The following is a 21,003-nucleotide window of genomic DNA, read 5'->3' as shown; positions in this document are numbered from 1 at the left end:
GGTGAGTGAATGTCAAATAAGACAGTGTGGTTTGGAGCCTCACAAGTACTCCTGAGCTCTGTCCATGCCTGTAGAAGGCAAGTGAACCAGGAACTCACCATTTTTAGGGGGTTCCCTTGAGGATTTGAGAGACTCTGTGGCAAAGAAATAATATATGCACACAAAATTTTACATTTAACTCTGTGGGACTCAAACACTTAATACTCATTAATGAACTATGACCTCATTACCTCAAAGTCCCTAGCAAAAAAATCTGAACATATGTTTTCTCATTTCATCCACATTTTTATTACCTTATTTGCCTTTACTAGATTGACATGGTACCCTTTAGAGAACAGTTTTTTTAATTTTGTTTGTTGATTTTGGGGGTAATAAAGATGATAAGAAGCAATGGCTGGGATAGTCTCTTTGAGCAAAGTGACTCTGTCTCCTCTCCTTGTTAAAGGAGCCTCTCCACTTGTATGGTTCAAATGCAGACTAAAAGTGATGATGGTGCTAGCAAGATGGCTCAGCATGTAAAGATACCTTCTGCCAAGCCAGACAATCTAGAGTTCCGTTCCTGCAATCCACATGGTGAAGAAAGAAGACTCCTGTAATTTGTCCTCTGGCCACAGGAGTGCCACGGCACTCCACCTCTACCCCAACACAAATTCTAAAATGTGAAAAAGGGGTGGTGGCCTGGATAAGTTAAATAATTATATTGTTTTTAAAAGTCAGTAACTCCTTTAACTGCTTAGTTTCCACACATATGTTTCTTTTTCAGAGCAATACAGAGTAAATGCTATTTCTAAATAGGAAACTAAGACAAAAGAAAAGGATTAGCTTTAACTGTCCCTTGTGGGTGTCCAAGAAGGACAGTGAATGATGTGCCTCTTCCAGTCCTATGAATGCAGAATAATATTGGCATAGACACTTACACTCACCATGGCTGTCCTGGAGAATTTTCAGGGCATTTAAGAAGGGAATCAATTTAACTGAATCTCAACAAAATCTCATTCTAAAAATAAAGTTGCTTGTGACTTCAACTCTATACAAACTTTTCTTCTTACCAATAATCTCATTTTAGGAAATCCAGTGTCACCTTTACTACTTTTAAACAGGATGTAAGAAGACCAGCAGGGACGGACTATACAGGTATCGAAAACAAGGGCAGTTCTGGCGGGTGCCACTAAGTAATCACTTTCTTTTAAAAACTCTCATTGTTAGTACTGAGGTCTCAAATCAAAACATTTTCTTAATATTCTGGGCAAATATTTAGAATAACATTTTCACAGAAAATCTGTCAGTTGATGTGACAGCCCTTATACTGGGGAAGAAAACACAAAGCAAATATATGTCCTCAGCAAATGGCAGAAGAACTGGACAGAATTACCTCACTGTAGGAGCTGTAATGCAGCCGATGAAGAGAATTCTACACCAGCTTAAAGGATGGCTGGCTTGGAACACAAAGATGTGCTTCAAGAAGAAGGTATTCAACTCAGTCAGCTGAAGAGAAGAGAGATCAGTCACCCTGTGCTGGGCTACATCATGAGCATACACTCCTTAAACAGGCCTTCTAGAGCTAAGTATAACAATATGCCCAAAGCACTTTAAGAAAATCCAGAGATTGATACTTAAAGTAGTAACAGGCAGTACATAACCACTGGCCAATTAGGAGTAGGTCGCTCTGTGTGTGTGTGTGTGTGTGTGTGTGTGTGTGTGTGTGTGTGTACATGTATGACTGAAGTGGTGGGAAAGGAGTGTATGATCTCTGGTTATCAGCTATTTGAAACGTTTCTTGTGCACTTCTGTCACATGGCTCCTCTGCGTGATCTGTTGGGACAGTCAGGACAGACTTTGAGCCCAGTACAAATCGTGCAAATCAGTACTTCTATAGTTGTAGAATCAGGCCACTCTAAAAACAGCCCAACTCTAGATAAATCAGTATTGTCCTAAAGATGCTTGAGGTTCATCTGAGAGCTAACTACATAAGGCATGTAGTTTGTATGTTCAGGGTTGATGTAACTTTTGTTGGTGGTGGTTCTCACACAGGGTCTTTCTACAACAGTGCTGGCTGACCTGGAACTATGTAGCCCACGTTGGTATTGAACTTGCGTTAATCCTATTGCCTCACTCTCCTTAATGCTAGGATTATAAGGGTGTGCCACCACTCCCAGCTTGTAAGAATTTTTTAAAATTATTTTTATTTGCAATTGGTTGACTCTTCAGACATGGATCTTGCAGATATCAAGGCAAACTTCTCCACAGTAATGATTTACTCATTTGCAGTTCTGTAAAATAAACTCTATCAAGAAAGGAATTGTGTGAACAAAATTTTTCAGTCTTAAAAGTAAAATTCCCACTTATTTACATACTTGTGTGTGTAGTTGCACATGTGCAACACAGTGCATGTATGAAAGTCCTGAAATTTTACGTTTGATGATTCTGAAAGACCTTTAAAGCAAAATGTAGTTTTCCATGGTGAGTCACCAGAAGCTGTGAAAACCTCTAGGGACAGAAAGATAGAAAAAAAGTCTGTCTCCAAAACGAGAGGCATGAGACTCTTTCCCCAGTGGCTACTGAGATTTCTTCCACCTGGAATGCTTCTCTCCTCCAATTCATTGAAAGATTCACACTATCCGAGCATCCCATACCTACAGCTGAGAAGCTCTCAGAATATTATACAAACTGGGAAAGGCTGAAATACACTTTGGACACCAAAGAGTAAATTAGGAATAAAAGATTCAATGGTAGGGTGCTTGCCTGGGACATGCAAGACCCCAGAAAAACCAGCTGTGCTTCCTTCTAATAAGGAAAAGACAAAACTTGACACCAACCCAATTACTGTCTCAATTTTTTAAACAACTGCCCCCAGTATCTATCGAGAACGAGTTCCAGACATTCCCTGGATACTATGGATTCTATCCCCAGCACTGCAAAAACTAAAATTAACAATTAAATAAAATTTTTTTAAAAACTCTTCTTATAGTATCTTTGATTTTGAAAATATTCTTCAAAACAGTATTATACAAATTCATTGGGTGATGGATGGGTGCTAAATATGATCCTTCCCAGGAAATCAGTTCCTAATTTGTAGTTCAGAGACTCCTATTTTTAAATGTCTCCACACTGAAGCAATTCCTCAGACAGTAACCTCGATTTTAATTACTCTATATGCCAGCTACAAAATCTCTTCAAAGTATCCAGCTAACACAAAATATAATCTGCCATTAGTTATAGCCTCCAGGAAGATTCATGTTTTGTTTTACCCCCACTTAGAAAGGACATCTATAAGATTACCTGCCAGATGATCATGAATAGGTATATCCCAGCCACTCTCTGAAAGGAAGACTTAGGGTCAAACCACCTGACGTAAGTCCAGCTAGCAGGGGTGAATTGCAGCACAGCACGTTTGATCTTCCCTGTGGTGGTGTGGATGTCCCTGGAAGAAGAGGATGAAAACCATGAAATACAGGGATAATAAAGAGAGGAAAAGGTAAAGCTGCACTGATGACATTCTAGTGGCTTCTCAGAACAGAAAGGAAACTTTCTATTTGGAAGGGTCTCAAGCATAGGTCACAGGAGCACACTGAATGAGGGGCTTCGGGGTTCATGGTAAGGGTACAGTGATGTCAACAAGATCAGAGATCTGGGTGCTGCTGAGCTAACTGAGGGTTAAGTTTGTGAACTGTCAAAAGAAGTTAACAGGAATCAAAGATACAACCTGGAAACAACCAGGAAGAATGTAGATAGAGTAAAGATACTAATCCTTCCCATTCTGTATTCCAAGGGCCAAGGGGGTGTTATGGTAAGGGGGCTCATGCTTCATGTTCTTGAGCTCACCCCTTGTCCTTCCCCAGAGTTTGTGGTGAAAATGATTTTTTTCTTTTTTTAACTTTCCATCAGTTTAATCCTGGGAATCTCTCATTCAAATGTCTCACGTTACACAATGCACCTCACATGCGGGAAGACTTAGGTTTAAAGATTAGGTGGATGGTATAGACCAGCTTTGTCCAAATAGGAATAGGGTACGCTAACCTTTTGGTTAAGTCAAAACCCAGGCCATTTAAATACTTAGTGAGGAGTCTAATTCAACAGAGGTCTATACTGAGGACTCTTGTGTTTAGAATGTATGCTCAGTGTCAATGACATAAACAACAATGTTCTAGACCTTTCCTTCCAGAGGGAGAGAGATAGAAAACAGGGAGAAAGCAGGTCAGGTCCTTCATCCACCTGCCTTATGTACCTTCCCAGCATAAGGATGTGCTGGGAAGACATCCCAGCACAGATGGAGGTACAATAGCAACAATAACAGAGACTGTCCAAATTAAGAAGGATGGCAAAGGGTCCTTTTCCTTATTTTCAAAATGCCAAACATAACAAAACAAATTGAAATACATTACAATCCAGAAGCAGATTATCTAATGTAGTCAAGAGGTTAATTTAATTTAAAATAGTCTATATTCATTTATATATTTAATATGGCTTTGAAAATACTGAGCCTTTGTTTAGTGTGGGCTTATATTCTGGCATCTTGACAAAATGATTCTAAAGTCGAACTTGGAATGATAAATGCATAAATATGGATGTGTACCGTGACTGTATTTTGAGTCAGCCTAGTATAAATTCACACTCAACTGTTTAGTGATCATGTGTCTTTAGGAAAATTACTGATCCTGGGTTTCACTATTACCATCCCAAGAAAGGAGCACTGTCTTTCTTCAGGAATGATGCAAGGCTTTCAAGTGGCACTTTGCTCCACTTGCTTGGAGCAGTGTCTGGCCCAGATACTGTTTACACAGTAGATCAGCTTTAAATAATTACAAAGGCAAGTCAAGTCAAAGAAGGGATTGTTAGTAAGCTAAAGAGCATAAACTAGATAATCAAAAGGTAACAGGTATAAAACTTCTCCTTTGTACCACATACCAATATAAATTTAACTTCGGCTAAACATTATTGTGTAGGTTTATAATTCCAGCATGCAGGAGGCTAAATCAGGAGGATGGAGTTCAAGGTCAGCCCAAGCTATGTTAATAGATTCCATCTAAAACACCAAAAAGAAACAAAACAAAACAAAAAACTCAGACAGACAAACAAACAAATAAGCAAAAACTTTTGAGATAAAGCAAATATATTATTTCTAATGAAAAACAAACAATCAAAGAACTGAAAGAAGTGGTACCTGGTGGACAGACCTGAAATTCTAGCTACTAAAAGCCTGAGGCAGTAGGATTAAAATTCAAGATCTGCTTGGGCTACAGAGTGAGTTGAAGGCCACCACAGCAATTTAATGTGACTGGAGATGAAGAGAGGGCTGAGTATGACTTGGTGGCAGAGAACTTGCTTAGCACATGCAGGCACTGGGCTCAATCCAAATACTGTGGGGGTGGAGTATATCAAAATGGAAAGCTAAAGTACCATTTACGGCAACATGAAAGAATTCTTGAACTAAAAAAAGGCAGTGAAAGACAAACTCCAGAAGAATTAGGCAGAAATCCTTTCAATTTAATATGGGATGAATCTGAAAGGTTTAAAAACAGATTCGAGGGAACAGTGAATGAATACATGTACATACTCAGGATGGGTGAGACTGCAAATCAGTGTACTCTAGCTGTAAGAAGAGTACCAATTAAAAAGAGAGAAAGGACTGGAAATGCATATAGAGACACATAGATACGTCATGATTTTCACTGTAGCCTTTGAAACAGTAAAACTTTAGAAACAACTAAATGATCATGGGCTATTTTATGGCTTGTTTATATACTGAGATATATTTGGAAAAGCCTTTAAATATCATCGTTTGAAAGAATATTGGCTGATTTGGGGAAATGTTCATATTTTGTGATATAAACTTCCTAATGCAGTGAGAACATCTATTACCATACCTCAGCTCTTCTTCTCATCCATGGCTCCCACCACAAGTTGAGGAGCAATGAATGCAGTAATGGCAGTGACACAAACTGCCCTTCTACAAGCACAGAGCGGGGATTACACTCAAACTAGAGTCAGGGCAAACTTTCTTGAGATGACAATCAGGGTCAGCAAAGGAAAGTAGGCTAGCCTAGTCTCCAGAATGCAGACCAAGTCCCTAGTAAAGGAGCATGTGGATGGCTATGGGACTGTGGGTGCTTGAGGTGACATGGAAAAGGGTCTTCCCTCCCAGGTCATGGATAGACACTTTGTACTTAAGACTAGAGAAGCCACAACAGGGGTGTGTGGTGATTTGAATGAAAATGGACCCCACAGACTCATAGGTAATGACACTTTTAGGAGTTGTGGTCCTGTTGGAGTAGGTATGACCTTGTTGGAGGAAGCGTATCGGTGGGGGGTGGCACTTTGAGGTTTCAGAAGCTCCACGCAGGCCCAGTATCACTTTTTCTTTCTGCTGCCAGCCAATCCAGATGTAGAACTTCTGGGCTCCTTCTCTAGCACTATGTGTGCCTGCTCGCCTCCATATTTTCCACCATGAGGATAATGGACTAAATGGACTAAACCTCTGAATTCTAAGCCAGCCCCAATTAAGTCTTCATTCTAACAGTTGTGGTGGTCAGGTGTCTCTTTGCAGCAATAAATCCCTAAGACAGGGTGTGTGAAAGGGTGAACCCAATGTTTTTTAAGAACTTCCTCACACAACAGTCTGATGAAAGTTGGAAAGGAGATCCCCAGGGGCAGACCACTAGATTCAGGCTGAGGAAATGAATTAAAGGAATGGCTATGAGAATTATTTTGAACCAAACGAGTGCTCAAAGATGAAATGGAAAATGATTTCGCATTTCTTATACCTGTTTCTCATGTTTTCAGACAGGGTCTCACTATGTACCGCAAGCTGGCATGAAAGTCACTTCATAACCCACAGCTTTGAACTTGCATAATCCTCCTGTCTCAGCTTCCCGAGTGCTAGATGACATATGTGAATCACTATACCCAGCAGCATTTTCTAGATGAATATTTGAAAGTAGATTTATAAGTATATGTGCTTCAATTGCCAATGTAGCATTCACCTGTTATTGTGAGATTATACTAAAACCCATTTGCAGTAAAGCCCAAACCATACACAACACTGTGACCAAGGTTCCAAAGAAGAGGACTCACTTGAAGCTTGCCCAGTGGTAAGTCCTCATCTCCAAAAATCGGCAAACAACCATGCCCAGCCAGATGCCACCACCATTACACAACAGGATGTCCAGAATGACCTGGTCCCACCAGCACTCAGCAAAGTTGGGCAGCAGATGCATGAAGAAAAGCTGAGGAATACAAGAGACAACATTTGAGTAAATATTGTTAATGAGGCAGGGACCATGAATATAGATTCTTTATAACACATTGTTTTATAAAATGTGTTTTCCTTTTCCCGAATGTATATAAAAACAACAATAACAAAGTCTGAAACATGCTTCTGTTTTTTAAATATTGAAGTGTTTTTTACAAATAACATTTACCCAAATAACTCTCCTTTAAAAACAAACAAAAGAAAACAAAAACGTGGATTTCAAACATTGGCAGCCCCAATGAGCCACATTGGTTGATGGCACACAGAAGTATCTTCAAGAGGAATAAACAGAGAGGTTTCAAAGCTGACAACAAACCTCTGCAAATCCTCAAAATGGGAAGCCTAAGAATGCAAGCTGTGTGTTTGGGGACAGTTCCAGTATGGTGGCCAATTTGTGAGTAGCTGTAAAAGCAGTGAGGTTGGCTGTTAATGGCATAGTGAAGGAAACTGAGAGGTTCAATGGGACATAGAAGTATTGGTGCCCAGCTGTGCCATTTTCCAGTAGGCATCACTGCATGCATGGTGGCCAGATAACAGGGTGTCTAAAATGAGTATCCAAGGAGGTTGAATCTCAAAATAAATCAGACTTGGGCAAGTGCTACTGTGGTGACATCAATGGACTTTGGGGATAAGATCGACTCAGTCTGAATGAGGGCAACTGGGGTTGGTTCCTGGAAGAAAAGATGCCGAGAAAAAAAAATCTAACATATGAGAGGTATTTAGAGGTGCTTTCTGTGTCTAAACATGGATTACTGGTAACGAAGGGGTGAGAAAGACATTCCTTCAAGTACAGCCAGGGAAATAGCAGGCTAGTAGGTAAGGATATAAAAAGGGAGAAGGAATGGGCCTAGGTTCTGAAGGAGGTCTTCAAAAATACAAAGAACAAAGACAGCTGCACCATAAGCTTGTGGAGATGGGTTCACTGAGGACAGGTTGGGAGTCAGTAGTCATTAGTCAGTACCTCTTGGGACTCATAAGCTGATTCTAAACACTAAATCGTTTGTAGGAAGAAGAAGTCTTGATATGATAAAGGACTGGAAAGGAACACTTTCACAACAGTGTGAAGAGAAAGGTTGCAGCAAAAGATGAATCAGACATTGAGTGGTAGAAGAAGAGACTTCAGTGTCTGTACAGGTATTCAGAAAAATTCCAGGACTTTGGGACCAAAGGATGCTGGGGAGCAGCAAAGAAGGGCAGAAGATGCCCCTGCCAGGTGAGGGAAAGCAAAGGAGGCTAAGAAAGGCCAGTTGCCTTATATAGTCACAGAACAACTGGGTAAGGAATACGGTTACCCAGGTAGAATGTGATATAATGGAAGGGCAGCAGGCTTTATGTCTTCAATGCAGATGTGGCTTTCTACAATGTCAGGCTGAACTCAGTTTCCTCCCTCTACAATTGGAATAGATACACACTGCCTCTCCCTGCTTATCAGAAGGATTCTGAGCAGTGCTATGGATGAGTAGAAGTCCATCCTCTCAGAATTCTTATACCCTGGCCTCCAGATCCTCAGAAAGCAAACTTACTTGGAACTGGAGTCATTACAGAGGTAGCAACTTAAGCGGAGATCACACGGGAGTCAAGTAAGACCTGATCCATTTATGACATATGTCTTTATAAAAAGAAGCCCACAAAGGCTCAGACACACAGGGAGAAGGCTACCTGATGATGAGGTCAGAGATCAGGGTGATGCATCCCTAAGTCAGGGAATGCTAACAACTGTATCAAGTGATACAGGCTCTTAAGAGGGAAGCCTGGGAAGGATGGCCACAGCAGTGCTCAGAAGGAAGCAACCATGACCATAGTTTGATTACAGACTCTGACCTCCCAAACTGGGAGTACACTAATGGATGTCCACCTAACTGGAATGCTCTGTAAGTCAGCAATGGCTGGCATTGAGAAATATGCTATGCACATAGCCAAATACTGTGTGCTGGAAATGATTAATAAATACTAAACTAATTGGAATAGTTCTCCAACTTTTGTTTTGTTAATAGTTTCTCAGGGTGTACCTCTCATTAATTAATGAACATTAACTTTGGATCACATATCATGGGGGCTCTATTAGGAAATCATGCTCAGAGACAAAATACCTGCTCTTATAGTACAGAACACTCAATTCTACAGATCTCAAAAAAAAAAAAAGCTGGTGTGTGGACAAAGTGACTCACTTCTACACAGATTTCCTCTTTATATTGATTTGTCTCACTTTGGACACCAACTTCATTTGTTAACTTGGTTTCATTTGTCTTTATTTAAGACTTACTACAAAGGAGCACAAATCCTTAAAGACATAGAGAGTTTTGTTTAGTATTTGTTTCTTAAACAAAAATATACAGAATTGTCATGGGATTGTATAAGTCAAGTTTTGCACACCAGGGACTAGAGGATGAAATATCTGAGTACCACCTGACAACTTATAACTTCCTCTACACACATTGTGACTGCATGACCCTGGGGATACCTTGTCCATGGTTTACCTCTGTCAGCTCCCAGGTGATGCTGATTGTCCAGCAGAGCCCATAACTACGGATCAACAAGGCCTTCATGGCCCAGCCCCAGAAATGCCCAAATGCAAATATATCAAAGTGACTGACGATCCTCTCCCAGGTGATCACGTGGCAGTTCACAGCATACTCCTGATTAACATAAAGAGTTCAAACATGATAACTGTTTGCATAACAAATATAAGATTTAAAATTACTTAGAAATATACAATATATTCAAAGCTAAAATTAGAAATGGAACCAACATTCTTAAATATTTGAGAACTTTCAGCTTTGAATTTATGTAATATTGAATACATTTTTGGGTGGGGACTCTTCCCTTTGAGCTCTTGTCCAGTAAAGAGTTTAGGCTTTCCCTCTTCCTCAGAAGTCCCTCACCTGTATCTTCTAGTATTTTCATCGTCATTGAATATTTACAAATATTCAGCCATAATTTCTTCAGCCCATGATTTTTAGAAAGTGTTTTTAAATTATCAAGTCTACTGAATTCCTTATATTTCATTACTAACTTTTATTCAGCTTCTCAGTGGCCAGGTACATGTGATGTCACTTTTAAAAGATACATTAAACCTTTGCCAAATTATTTTATTTCTCATTTTAGCAGTGTTGCATTGCCATTTAGAAACTACCAATTAGAAAGCCGCCTTACACCAACTCACTTATAAATGGCATGCTACTGTAAGCCTCTTGCTATAAAAACCTTCCAAACTGAACAGGAAATGCAGTGCTAAAGTCCTATCAATCTCTTCATTCACTGCAGGAATCCTAGAGGCAAGTTCCCAGACCGTGAAACAATGTGATCTCATTATAGGGTATTCCTGGTTGACAGAGAAACAACCTGGGTCTAAAACCACTTGTCTATTAATTTAAGGAGAGTGACAAGGTGCCATCAGCCTAGAATTCTTCAATTTCTCACCCTATGATTACTCTGGAATAAGTTGCTTAGGGCTCAATAAGGACCTAGGTTGGGCGTGTTTGTTTTCAGTGACCACTCTTAGCATGATCACAAGCTGGAAATGCTTCTGGGGGATTTGAATGTACATTTATTTGCTTTCATTACAGGAAGATATTTAAAAAACTATAAAAGGCCAAGTTGCATATCCTAACATTAAAATTTTAAAGAGTAGATTAACCAAATAATCACCTCCAGAGGCCCCCAAGGTCCTTGCTGCAGGGTAGGCATAGCAGTTTGGCTGCCTCCTCTCTCCCAAGGGATAGGTCCCAGAATACATGGAGGATACCAAAATCCAGATGTTCATATCACTGATATAAAACAACAGTTTTGCATACAATCTATGCACATCCTCCTATATACTTTAAGTCATTTCTAAGTTACATATCCTACCTAACAAAGTACAAATGTTCTGAATGGTTTGGAGAATAATGACAAAAAATAGTTTGTACATGTTTAGTAAAGTGGTAATTTTCCCTTCTGAATATTTTTGATCTAAAGTCAGTTGAAACAATGGATGATATCAGAGATGGCACTAACTATGATACAGCTTCAAAATAAGAATGAAGCAAGAGGGTGGCATCCCATCTGTCTTTGCTAGGGTTTCTACAGTTGTAAAGAGACAACATGACCATGGCAACTCTTACAAAGAACACATTTAATTGGGATGGCCTGCTTATAGTTTCAAAAGTTCAGTTCATTATCATCATGGCGGCAAACATGGCAGCATGTAGGCAGATGTGGTGCTGTAGAAATAGCTAATAGTCCTACATCTTGTAGGCTTCAGGAAGCCAACTGAGACACTGGGTGGTATTCTGGGCGTAGGAAAACTCAAGGCCTGCCTCCAGAGTCACACACTTCCTCCAACAAGGCTGTAGTCACTTCAACAAAGCCATACCTCCAAAGAGTGTCATTCCCTCTAAAATCACAGGGACCAATTATATTCAAACAACCACACCATTCCAGACTTGTGCTGGTTAGGTTTTCGTCAGCTTGACACAAACTAGTCACCTGAGACGAGGAAACCTCAACTGAAAAGTTATCTTTATTAGATTGGTCTATGGAATATTTTCTATACTAGGAGGCCTAGTCCACTGTGAGAATCCTGGGCAGGTCCTGGGCAATATAAGAAGCAGCTGAGCAAGTCAAAGGGAGCTAGCCAGTCAGTAACCAGCATTCCTTCATGGCTCCTACCTTTGCTGCTTCTTGAGTTCCTGCACTGACTTCCTTCAATGATCAACTGTGATTGGGATATGTAAGCCAAACGAACCCCTTCCTTTCCAAGCTACTTTTGGTCATGGCATTTTATCACAGAATAGAAATCAAACTGGGACAAGCTCAAGCTCTATCCCTACTTCTAGTGTTCAAGAAATCTGGGCAGAGGTGGGCAGCAGGAAGACAGATGGCAATGTCTTGAAGGCAAGCTACAAAAATGTCTATGTGTGAAACTCTATGAGATAAATAAACTTCAAGGAAAAAGAGAACATGCATGGAGAAACTACTAATCAAGAGTCGCAGAATACCCTAAGATACAACCTAAGGACCTCATGCAACATAGGAACCTCATTATGACTGAGGTATAAAAAACATGTATCAGGCATGTACACTTATATGCTTTTAAAATTCATAAAATATGCTGAAATTTCTAAAAACTATGCTAAAAATTGTTTTATGGTGCAATAGCCAACAACTTTTTCTTTAACTTTAGTTACCTGTAACTTTAACTCCCAGAAGATGGGAGGGAGCCTGCTCACCTGTTTCCCCATTATCACCGGCAAGTCCAGGAAAAGCTCAGTCAGTATCAATCAAACAAAAGTCAACTACTTCAGACAGACTAATTTAAAAATGATTGCAAAATAATTTTAAAAAGGGCTGTGCTCTTCAAATTTGCCTGACACTTAGGGCACATTTTTAATATTTTTTTTTAATCTTACTTTGGCCCATGTTAGGTGTCATTCTGTAAATGGAGACTATGCTTTCACTTCCCAGCCACTCAGACTGGAATAATTACACAAAAACTATTATTAATTACAACATTGTTTGGCCAATGGCTTAGTGTGTTCCTAGCTAGCTCTTACATAATCTTAAATTAGCCCATTTCTATTAACATATGTATTGCAAAGAGGCTGTTTGTTGGCTTACCAGTAATGTTTTGGCATCATTCTCCTTCGGAGTATACATGGTGTCTGCCTGACCCTGCCTTCTTTCTCCCTGCATTCAGTTTAGTTTCCCCCCCAGCTATATTCTGCCCTGCTATAGGCCAAAGCAGCATTTTTATTAACCAATGGTAATAAAACGTATTCATAGCAAACAGAGGGGAATCCCCTATCAGTTTTAGGGACTGAACTCAGAGTCTCATGCAATATTATCAATTTACTACTGAACTACAATCCCAGCCCACAATCAATCACATTAAAAAGCAGCAAACTATCCACTATTAGATTTTTAAAAAGAAATCGACTCTAGGCGGGACCTATTGGTGCAAGTCTATGGTACCTCATGGTATTTGGGAGGCAGAAGCAAGATAATCAATTCAAAGCTATTCATAGTTATATAGTGAGTTGGAGACTAACATAGGATATGCAATAACCTATCTTAAAAAAGAAAACATGAATAAGTAAACAAACAAAAAAGAAATTGCCTCTATTACAATTAATAACTCCATCCCTGCCCCCAATTTATAAAAGAAATCCTAAATGAAAATGTGAGTCTGAATTTCAACAGACCAAAGTACGTCAAGATCAGGAAAAGATGGGAGGAGAAGGCATAGCAATAACAGTGACCCCAGGACCAGGGTGACTCACAGACCTGATTTACATACAAGAACAGCTTTTCCCCCCAGTACCAGGGCTTGAGGGATGCTGAGTGAGCACTCTCTTGCTGAGTCACATCTCAGTCTTCTTTTTACTTTTAGAGAAAGGGTCTTACTAAGCTGTCCAAGTTACCTTGAACTTATCATTCTCTTGTTTCAACCTCCTGAATGGTGGTTTATATCCTGTCACAGCCCTTAAAGGAACTTCTTTCTATAAAATCTCACAAAACAAAAAGAACATTTCTCTACAATGAAAGAGTCCTTACAAAAGAGGAAGGTGTTTCTTTATACCCATCATGATATCCTCAGTATCACGAAAGGCTGACTGAAGGAAGTAAACATGATGAGGGATGTAAAAGAGGAAGCCACTTCCACATCACCTAGACCTCTGGAATCTGCAAACAGCCGCATACCTTGTCTGGTTTAGCAATAATTATCAGTACTAGAAATAAGATTGTAAAAGCTTGTTGCAGCTATTGTGATGTCAGGTTTCTAAAGAAGTTAAGGGTTACAAACATTATTGGATTCAATTTGCTCCCAAAAACTATGAGTCCTGTGACAGAAACATCAGCACAACTTCCTTTGAGTCAGCTTTCTTTTGCTCAAGTCTAAAAACTGGTACGGGAGAATTGTCTGTATTCTGTCAATCATGTTTTAAATAAATGCTGATTGGCCAGGCAGGAGGTGTAGGTGGGAAAACCAGACAGGAAGTGGAAATGATGCAAGGAGAGCAGGAGGAATTCTAGGGAGGAGGAAGCTGATTCTCCCACTCCTGCCCAGATCACCGAAGCAGCAGGATGTGAGCTGCCCCACTGAAAAAGGTACTGAGCCACATGGCTAAAATAGATCAGAAAAATGGGTTAATCAAGATGTAAGAGTTAGCTAATAAGAAGCCTGACCTAACGGGTCAATCAGCATTATAACTTATAGAGATCTCTTGTGTGATTTTTCTCTGGGACTAAACAGCTGGGGGGCCGGGCAGGACAGAAACACAAACAAACAGGTCTGGCCCTTTCATGTTACAAAAAAAGCTGCTTGAGAAAATATTTTGCCTACAATACCTTTCTCACATTTCTAAGACTGCTGTGAGCATGATCATCCTTACTATGATCATGCTACACCTGAAGAAAACTATAGGTTTTGAAGCAGAAAGAGCTTTGTGTTTTGAGCAAGACAGGCAGCATTAAGGTTTCTCTTTCCTCTACTATAAACTGGTATGAATAGCTGTGTGTGAGGATTATATTGAATATAGATAATGTCCAGTATAGTGTCTGACAGAATAAACTACAATTATCGTTTGCATTATTGCTAATAGTAGGGTCTAGAATATTCCCTAAAGGTTCTTATATTAAAGGATTGGTTCCCAACTTATGCTACTGGAAGGTGGTAGAAACTCTAAGAGGAGCAGCCTAGTAAGAGGTTTTAGACCACTGGGGACATGCACTCAAAAAGGATTATGGAAAGTCAGTCCTTCATTGTTCTCTGGTTACCATGAGCTAAGCAGTTTTCCTGCCATGGTGTTCTGCCTTGTCACTGGCCCAAAGCAGCAGGGCCATCCAACCAGACTGAAACCTCCAAAAGAGCAAAATAAATTATTTCTTCTTTTATACCAATTATTCCAGATGTTTTGGATTTTTTTTTTCAAGACAAGCTCTTACCACATAGCCCCAACTGTCCTAAGATCAAGCTGGTCTTTAACTCAGAGATCTGTCTGTCTCTGCCTCCTAAATGCTGGGATTAAAGGTTTGAGTCACTACACCCAGCTGTCCCAGATGTTTTGTTACCACAATGAAAAGTGGTAACCATCACCATCATTACAAACAACTATGTTTTTATCCTTTATTGTTCTTTTTCTTGAGAGTGAGAGATTCTAACTAGGCTTCTAAATAATTTTTGCTCCTATTTTTCTTTCATTGTGTACTCAAGGAAAGTTAAGATAAACATTTAGAAGTTTTCATTCCAAGAAGGGTCTAGTCATTCTGTAATGGTGATTACTCGCCAATCTTTCAATCCCTTTATTATTTGCCAGAGCAAATGTCTGTTCTTTCTCCAGAACATCGCCAGCTTTTCCTTCAACCTGCGAAGCATTCAAAACACAACAGGGCCACTAACGAGTACATACCATGATGTCCGCTTCTCTTGTGGCATATCGAAGATTGGGATCTAGCCAATACATTAGGGATTTAACTTGCTCGAAGTTCAGGAAAAGGAGAAATACCAAAAAGAGGAAGTACAGCACACTGAGGCCTGATGGAAACAAAACAAGGTCAAGTTTAGGAGAGACACACATAGACCCAGGGGCTTAGAGTTATAGTGCACATGAATATCACAAAAATATCACAAAAGTAGCCTTTTGAGAATCTATCATACCTAGGTATTTTCTTTGGTGAGAGGATCTGACACACAGTCCTAAATCATGTTGAGGGGGATTCCTCTCTCTGAGGAAATGCTACTTAAGTTAAGCCTTGAAGGACCAGCAGTCAGATGATGTATATGGTGGGCTTAGGGGAGTATGAAGTAGAGAAATACCATGAAAATATGTTCCTGAAGAGAGATATCTCACGGTGAGGCTGGAGTGATGGTAGAGATGAGAATGGACTAAGGGGTGCTGAAGTGACAAGATTAGGGGACAAGGCAAGGCTTTCTGATTTTCTCCCAAGGTCAATGATGAAGAAAAGATGAACAAAACAGTTTTATGATGGTGAATGAACAGACTACAAGTGGGTCACACTTTTCTATTCATCTGAGACTTCTTCAAATTAGCCCTGACAAGTATTATTCTCTTGTCACACCTATCATAATCGCTATTCTAAATAACCAAACCCCACATCATTTAAAAAATTAAAGCCAGTTGGGCAATGGTGGTGAATGCCTTTAATCCCAGCTCTTGGGAGGCACAGTCAGGAGGATTTCTGTAAATTTGAAGCCAGCCAGGTCTACAGAGTTCCGGGACAGTCAGAGCTACAAAGAGACAAAGAGAAACCCTGTTTTTTTTTTTTTAAAAAAAAATCAACCAAACAACAAAAACAAAGCAAAAAACAAAAAAGAAAAACCACTAATACACTGGAAGGTCCCCCTGCATCCCCACCACCAGAGGGGGCTGTCATTTTTTTCTGGTGAGCCTGCTGGAATCAGATCAGTGATGTAGGGCATTCAGCTGCTCTCCATTCACCAAGGGGAACACTGCTTGCAGAGGTCCCTTGTAGAGCAGGGCCAACACAGCCACACATCCCTAGACCAAGGAATATAAATTTTCTGATACATGAGAACTACCTTGGGTTTGCATTTATGTAGCAGTCTTATAAATTTTCATCTTTAATGACCACCTTACTATAACCTTTTAAAATTACAATCTTTGTGAAACAATTCTTTTGAGACAGAAAGAAATGACCTATGACACAGAAATGTTTAGAGTTTTGAGCTGGGGTTTGAGGACTACAAAACTCTAGCTACTAACAGCAAAAATCGTGGGTTTTGTTCTGTTTTGTGTGTGTGTATGTATGTCTGTGTGTGTGTGTGTATGTGTGTGAGAGAGAGAGAGAGAGTGTGTGTGTGTGTGCGTGTGTTAAACACGCATGCTGGAGAAGGTTCAGGAATGCACACAGGTCTATAAGCTTGGGAAGCAAGCAATTGAGCTACCTCTGTAGCCCCGGGAATATCTTTTTCAAATAGTAAATAAAATCATGTCATCCTGGGAAAATGCTCCCTATATCCTTTGCACCACACTCCTTTGTCTGCCCACAACCCTGAATGTTTCTCTCTGTGCTGGTTGTCTGTTCTTTTGCTCACTGTTCTTCCCTGCCTACCTGGGCCTGTAAAATGCCAAGTACTTTCCAGCCATGAGGCCACCTCAGCAGCCTCTTCAGCTAAGGTCCTACTCCCCGACTGTGCCACATGCACAGCAGTCCCTTAGTTGCATCCAAATTTTAGACTGAGTCAGTCCCTCAGCCTTCCCTCATAACCCCAGTGGAAGCAGCCACTCAGTCACCATCACTTCACCCAGTTTTAGCTACCTAATGCTTAGTAAGGACTCATAATTTTTGACTACTGACTACTTTAATAGCTCCCTGTTCTCTTGTCTGGTGGAGGGGTTCCCAAGGAAAAGGTCATATTTGTCTTATCCTGGATAGCCTCAGGTCTTCAAACCTGTCAAACACTCAGTGAATAGAGCTAGTAAAACTTCCTCATTGTGTGTGATTGGGTGGGGAGTATGCCTTTAATACCAGTCTCAGGAGGCAGACTTGAGCAGATCTCTGTGAGTTTTGAGGACAGCCTGGTCTACAGAACGAGTTTCCACAGCCAAGGCTGTTACACAGAGAAACTGTTTCGAAAAAAACAAAAAAACAAAAAAACTTCACGAGCAAACTTAAAAAGATGAAGAGTTGCTGGATATGGTGGTACACCTTTAATCCCAGCACTCAGAGGACTCTCTACAGGTTCAAGGCCAGCTAAAGTAAAGTCCAGGACAGCCACAACTACACAAATCTGCTTCAAAACAACAAAACAAACAAACGAAGTGACCTTTACTGCTGAAGGATATAACAAGAAGGGCAACTTTAGTAAAATATCCCCTTACATTTCCAAGCATGGTTACATTGCTTTCACCTACAATAATTCATTGTGTGTCTTACTTAGGTATGATGAGGACAAACATTCTAAGAATTAAAAATTTATTTTACACTCATTCAGATCATTTGACTTTCTGGATGACAGAATCAAGTAAAAGTAAGACTCATTATTTATGTGCTTAATAATAAACTTCAACCAAATGAGGGCTATGTCTGCCAGAAGAGGTTTCTCTTTTCCAAATTCCTAGCACTGCTGGGTTTCCACAGACACTAACAAGAAAAATGTGACCTTAGCATGAACTTGAGCTTGTACTAGTAGGAAAGGAAAACAAGTCAGAAAATAGGGGCTTTTGCTGAAGCCACTAAGAAACAAAAGCACTACAAGCAGGCACATGGAACAGAAAGGGCACCTATGTATGAGAACTTATGCTATCACCAGCCATTTATTTGATCTTTTTGATCAAAGAATCTTAGTAACAGTTTTGTATTAGGTAGACTAAAAAGTTGGTTTTTTAGCTATGATATAAAACTATTATCATGATACAGAGAAAAAAGATTTTTGTTTTATTTTTGATTTTTGAGACAGAGTTTTTCTGTGTAGCTTTGGCTGTTCTGGAACTTGCCCTGTAGACCAAGCTGGCTTTGAAATCAGAGATCCACTTGCTTCTGTCTCCTAAGTACTGGAACTAAAGGCATATGCCACCATTGCCAGGCAAGGTTTTTTTTTTAAGTAGAAAGAATTTTGTCATCTACTAATAGGACTCACCAAAAACCATTCTCCATAAGGCTGGATGAGGTCGAGTAAATGGGCCTGCAAAGAGAGGACATGAAGTTAGAATAAATTGGATTGCGGCAGAAAAGAAAGCTCTGTTGATCTACATACAACTATCTCTACTGCTAAATTTTATTTTCTCTTTTTTCTTTTCCCACACCTTTTGAAACAACCTTCTTAACCTTGGAAAGGTGCAGAACTCCCAAATGTCAAGAGGGAGATGTCAGGCAACCTGTTACAGCATAGGCTTGGTCTTCAGTAGCCCTGTGCTGTAACTGACTTCAGGAGCTAGTGACAAAACAAGGAAGGATCACAGCTATCTTCCGTGTTTCTACAACTCCAGTCAGCAGGGGCAGTAGTGGTCAGTGGCACCATCATCTGGGAACTGAGGGTCATGGCAATGATGGTTCCAGTAGGATTCAATGTAAAAATACCATAGTACAACCTGGTTTTGTTAGTTTGCTTAATATCCAATGCTCAAGACAATCATGTCAAGTAGGTTTTGTGAGCAGGTTTGGGGAACAAGATGAGAAAACAGGCTTAGAATGAGGAAGTAATCTGACTCCATCCAGTTTACCAATAGTATACTTAGACTCTGAAGCTTTGCAGCCATGTCTAGAGTCACTGAGATGCACAATTTTTCTGTATGCTGTGAATATGTATTTCTCTCATTGATTATTAATAAAAACTGTTTGACCAGTAATCAGGCAGGATAATGTTAGGTGAACAATCAAACTGAGAACTCAGATGAGGAGGGGCAGAGTTGAGAGAGATGCCAGTCTGCTGCAGAACAAGCAGGACATGTAGAAAATGAGGTAACAAGCCATGAGCCTCATAGTAAAATGTAGATTAATAGAAATGGATTAATATAAAATGTAAGAGTTAGCTAGTAATAAGCCTGAGCTGAGGGGTTTGTGCTCTAACAAACAAAGCTTACCTGAAGATGAGAGGGTGGAGTTAGCCACTAGTTAACCCTAGAGGCCAGGCAGGGGCAGCACACACCTTTGATCCCAGCACTTGGGATCTCATGCCTTTGGTCCCAGGATTTGGGAGTCATACACCTTTAATCCCAGCACTAAGGAGGTAGAGACAGGAATATAAGGTGGGAGAAGACAGGAGCTCAGTCCCTTCGGTATGAGGATTAGGTAAAGGTAAGAACTCTCTAGTGACTTGCTCCTTTGTTTCTCTGATTTTACCCCAATATCTGGCTCTGGGTTTTTAGTATTAAGACTAATTAGAATTTGTGCTACACTGAGCTACTGGTAGAACATTAATAATTAATATTAATAATAAGTCTCTAAGTGATTATTTGGAAGCGGCTGAGGGATGGGGTGGGACAGAGAAACTCCTGTTTACACACAGTCATGAGAGGTCAAGGAAAGTCTGTATTATAGAATATATCCAGGGCTAACAAAAGCTAGAAGAGCCCTTGGAAGGTCCTCTTCTGAGAAGCCTCATAACTAACTGCAGATTCAAATGGACTTCATCTCACCCCAGTGATGGGTTAACATTAAACTTACTTGATGATCATTAGCTATGTTGGGATAGAGGTAGAATTTAAAAGCTTCAAGATTTTGTTGTTGTTTGTTTGTTAAAGGAAACAGAAGAATGAAGAGTAAAGGAGGAGATGGCAAGGGATGTGAAACAGACATCATATCTTCTCCTTCCCTGGTCTCCCAAGGGCTCTTTATATATACTCTACACCTCTTTATAGAACAATGCCTCCCCCTACAGGACTAGGAAGAAGTCTAGGAACAGAATCCTGCAATACCAACCCACTGACAGTCAAAGGGATTATGGTGAGGTCCACCCCTGTCCTGTTTAACTTGGGTATACTCTAAATCCACAGAGGTAATCTAGTCCCCTGAAACTTTTCAGTCAGTATACACCCATTGGGAATCTATATACATACTGGACTCTGGGTATTATAAATCCCTGTCCTCAGGACTTGGCAGGAGAAGAAGTATATGCCCCAATTCGAGCCTAAAAGACTTAAGAACTTAAGCATACTAAAAAGCTTCCAGAAAGAAAAAAAAAAAAAAACGAACTTTCAGGAAACAATTTTTCAAGTTCAATGTCATGGCACAAGTCTACAGTTTAAAAGCACAGGAAGCTAAGACAAGAGAATTAGGCCAACCTGGGCTAC

The 21,003-nt window shown here is 40.1% G+C and overlaps 1 protein-coding gene across 2 annotated transcripts in view; it reads right to left on the bottom strand.

Moving 5' to 3' along the window:
• Window positions 1–21,003, bottom strand: part of Ptdss1 (phosphatidylserine synthase 1) — a 57,475-nt gene that overhangs the window by 18,631 nt on the left and 17,841 nt on the right. The window contains exons 3-8 of one of the 2 annotated variants that reach the window (XM_048457420.3): window positions 18,852–18,896; window positions 15,640–15,764; window positions 9,727–9,885; window positions 7,072–7,223; window positions 3,280–3,421; window positions 1,373–1,485 (exon numbers count right to left, since the gene is read on the bottom strand). In XM_048457420.3, coding sequence (XP_048313377.1) covers window positions 1,373–1,485; window positions 3,280–3,421; window positions 7,072–7,223; window positions 9,727–9,885; window positions 15,640–15,764; window positions 18,852–18,896 — 736 coding nt within the window. The remainder of the gene's footprint in view (window positions 1–1,372; window positions 1,486–3,279; window positions 3,422–7,071; window positions 7,224–9,726; window positions 9,886–15,639; window positions 15,765–18,851; window positions 18,897–21,003) is intronic. The other variant, XM_085679133.2, reaches the window with a different exon arrangement.

This window comes from Myodes glareolus, chromosome 19, assembly GCF_982192425.1.
Source record: "Myodes glareolus chromosome 19, mMyoGla1.1, whole genome shotgun sequence".
Classification (NCBI taxonomy): domain Eukaryota; kingdom Metazoa; phylum Chordata; class Mammalia; order Rodentia; family Cricetidae; genus Myodes; species Myodes glareolus.
This window is presented reverse-complemented; position numbering and strand designations above follow the sequence as displayed.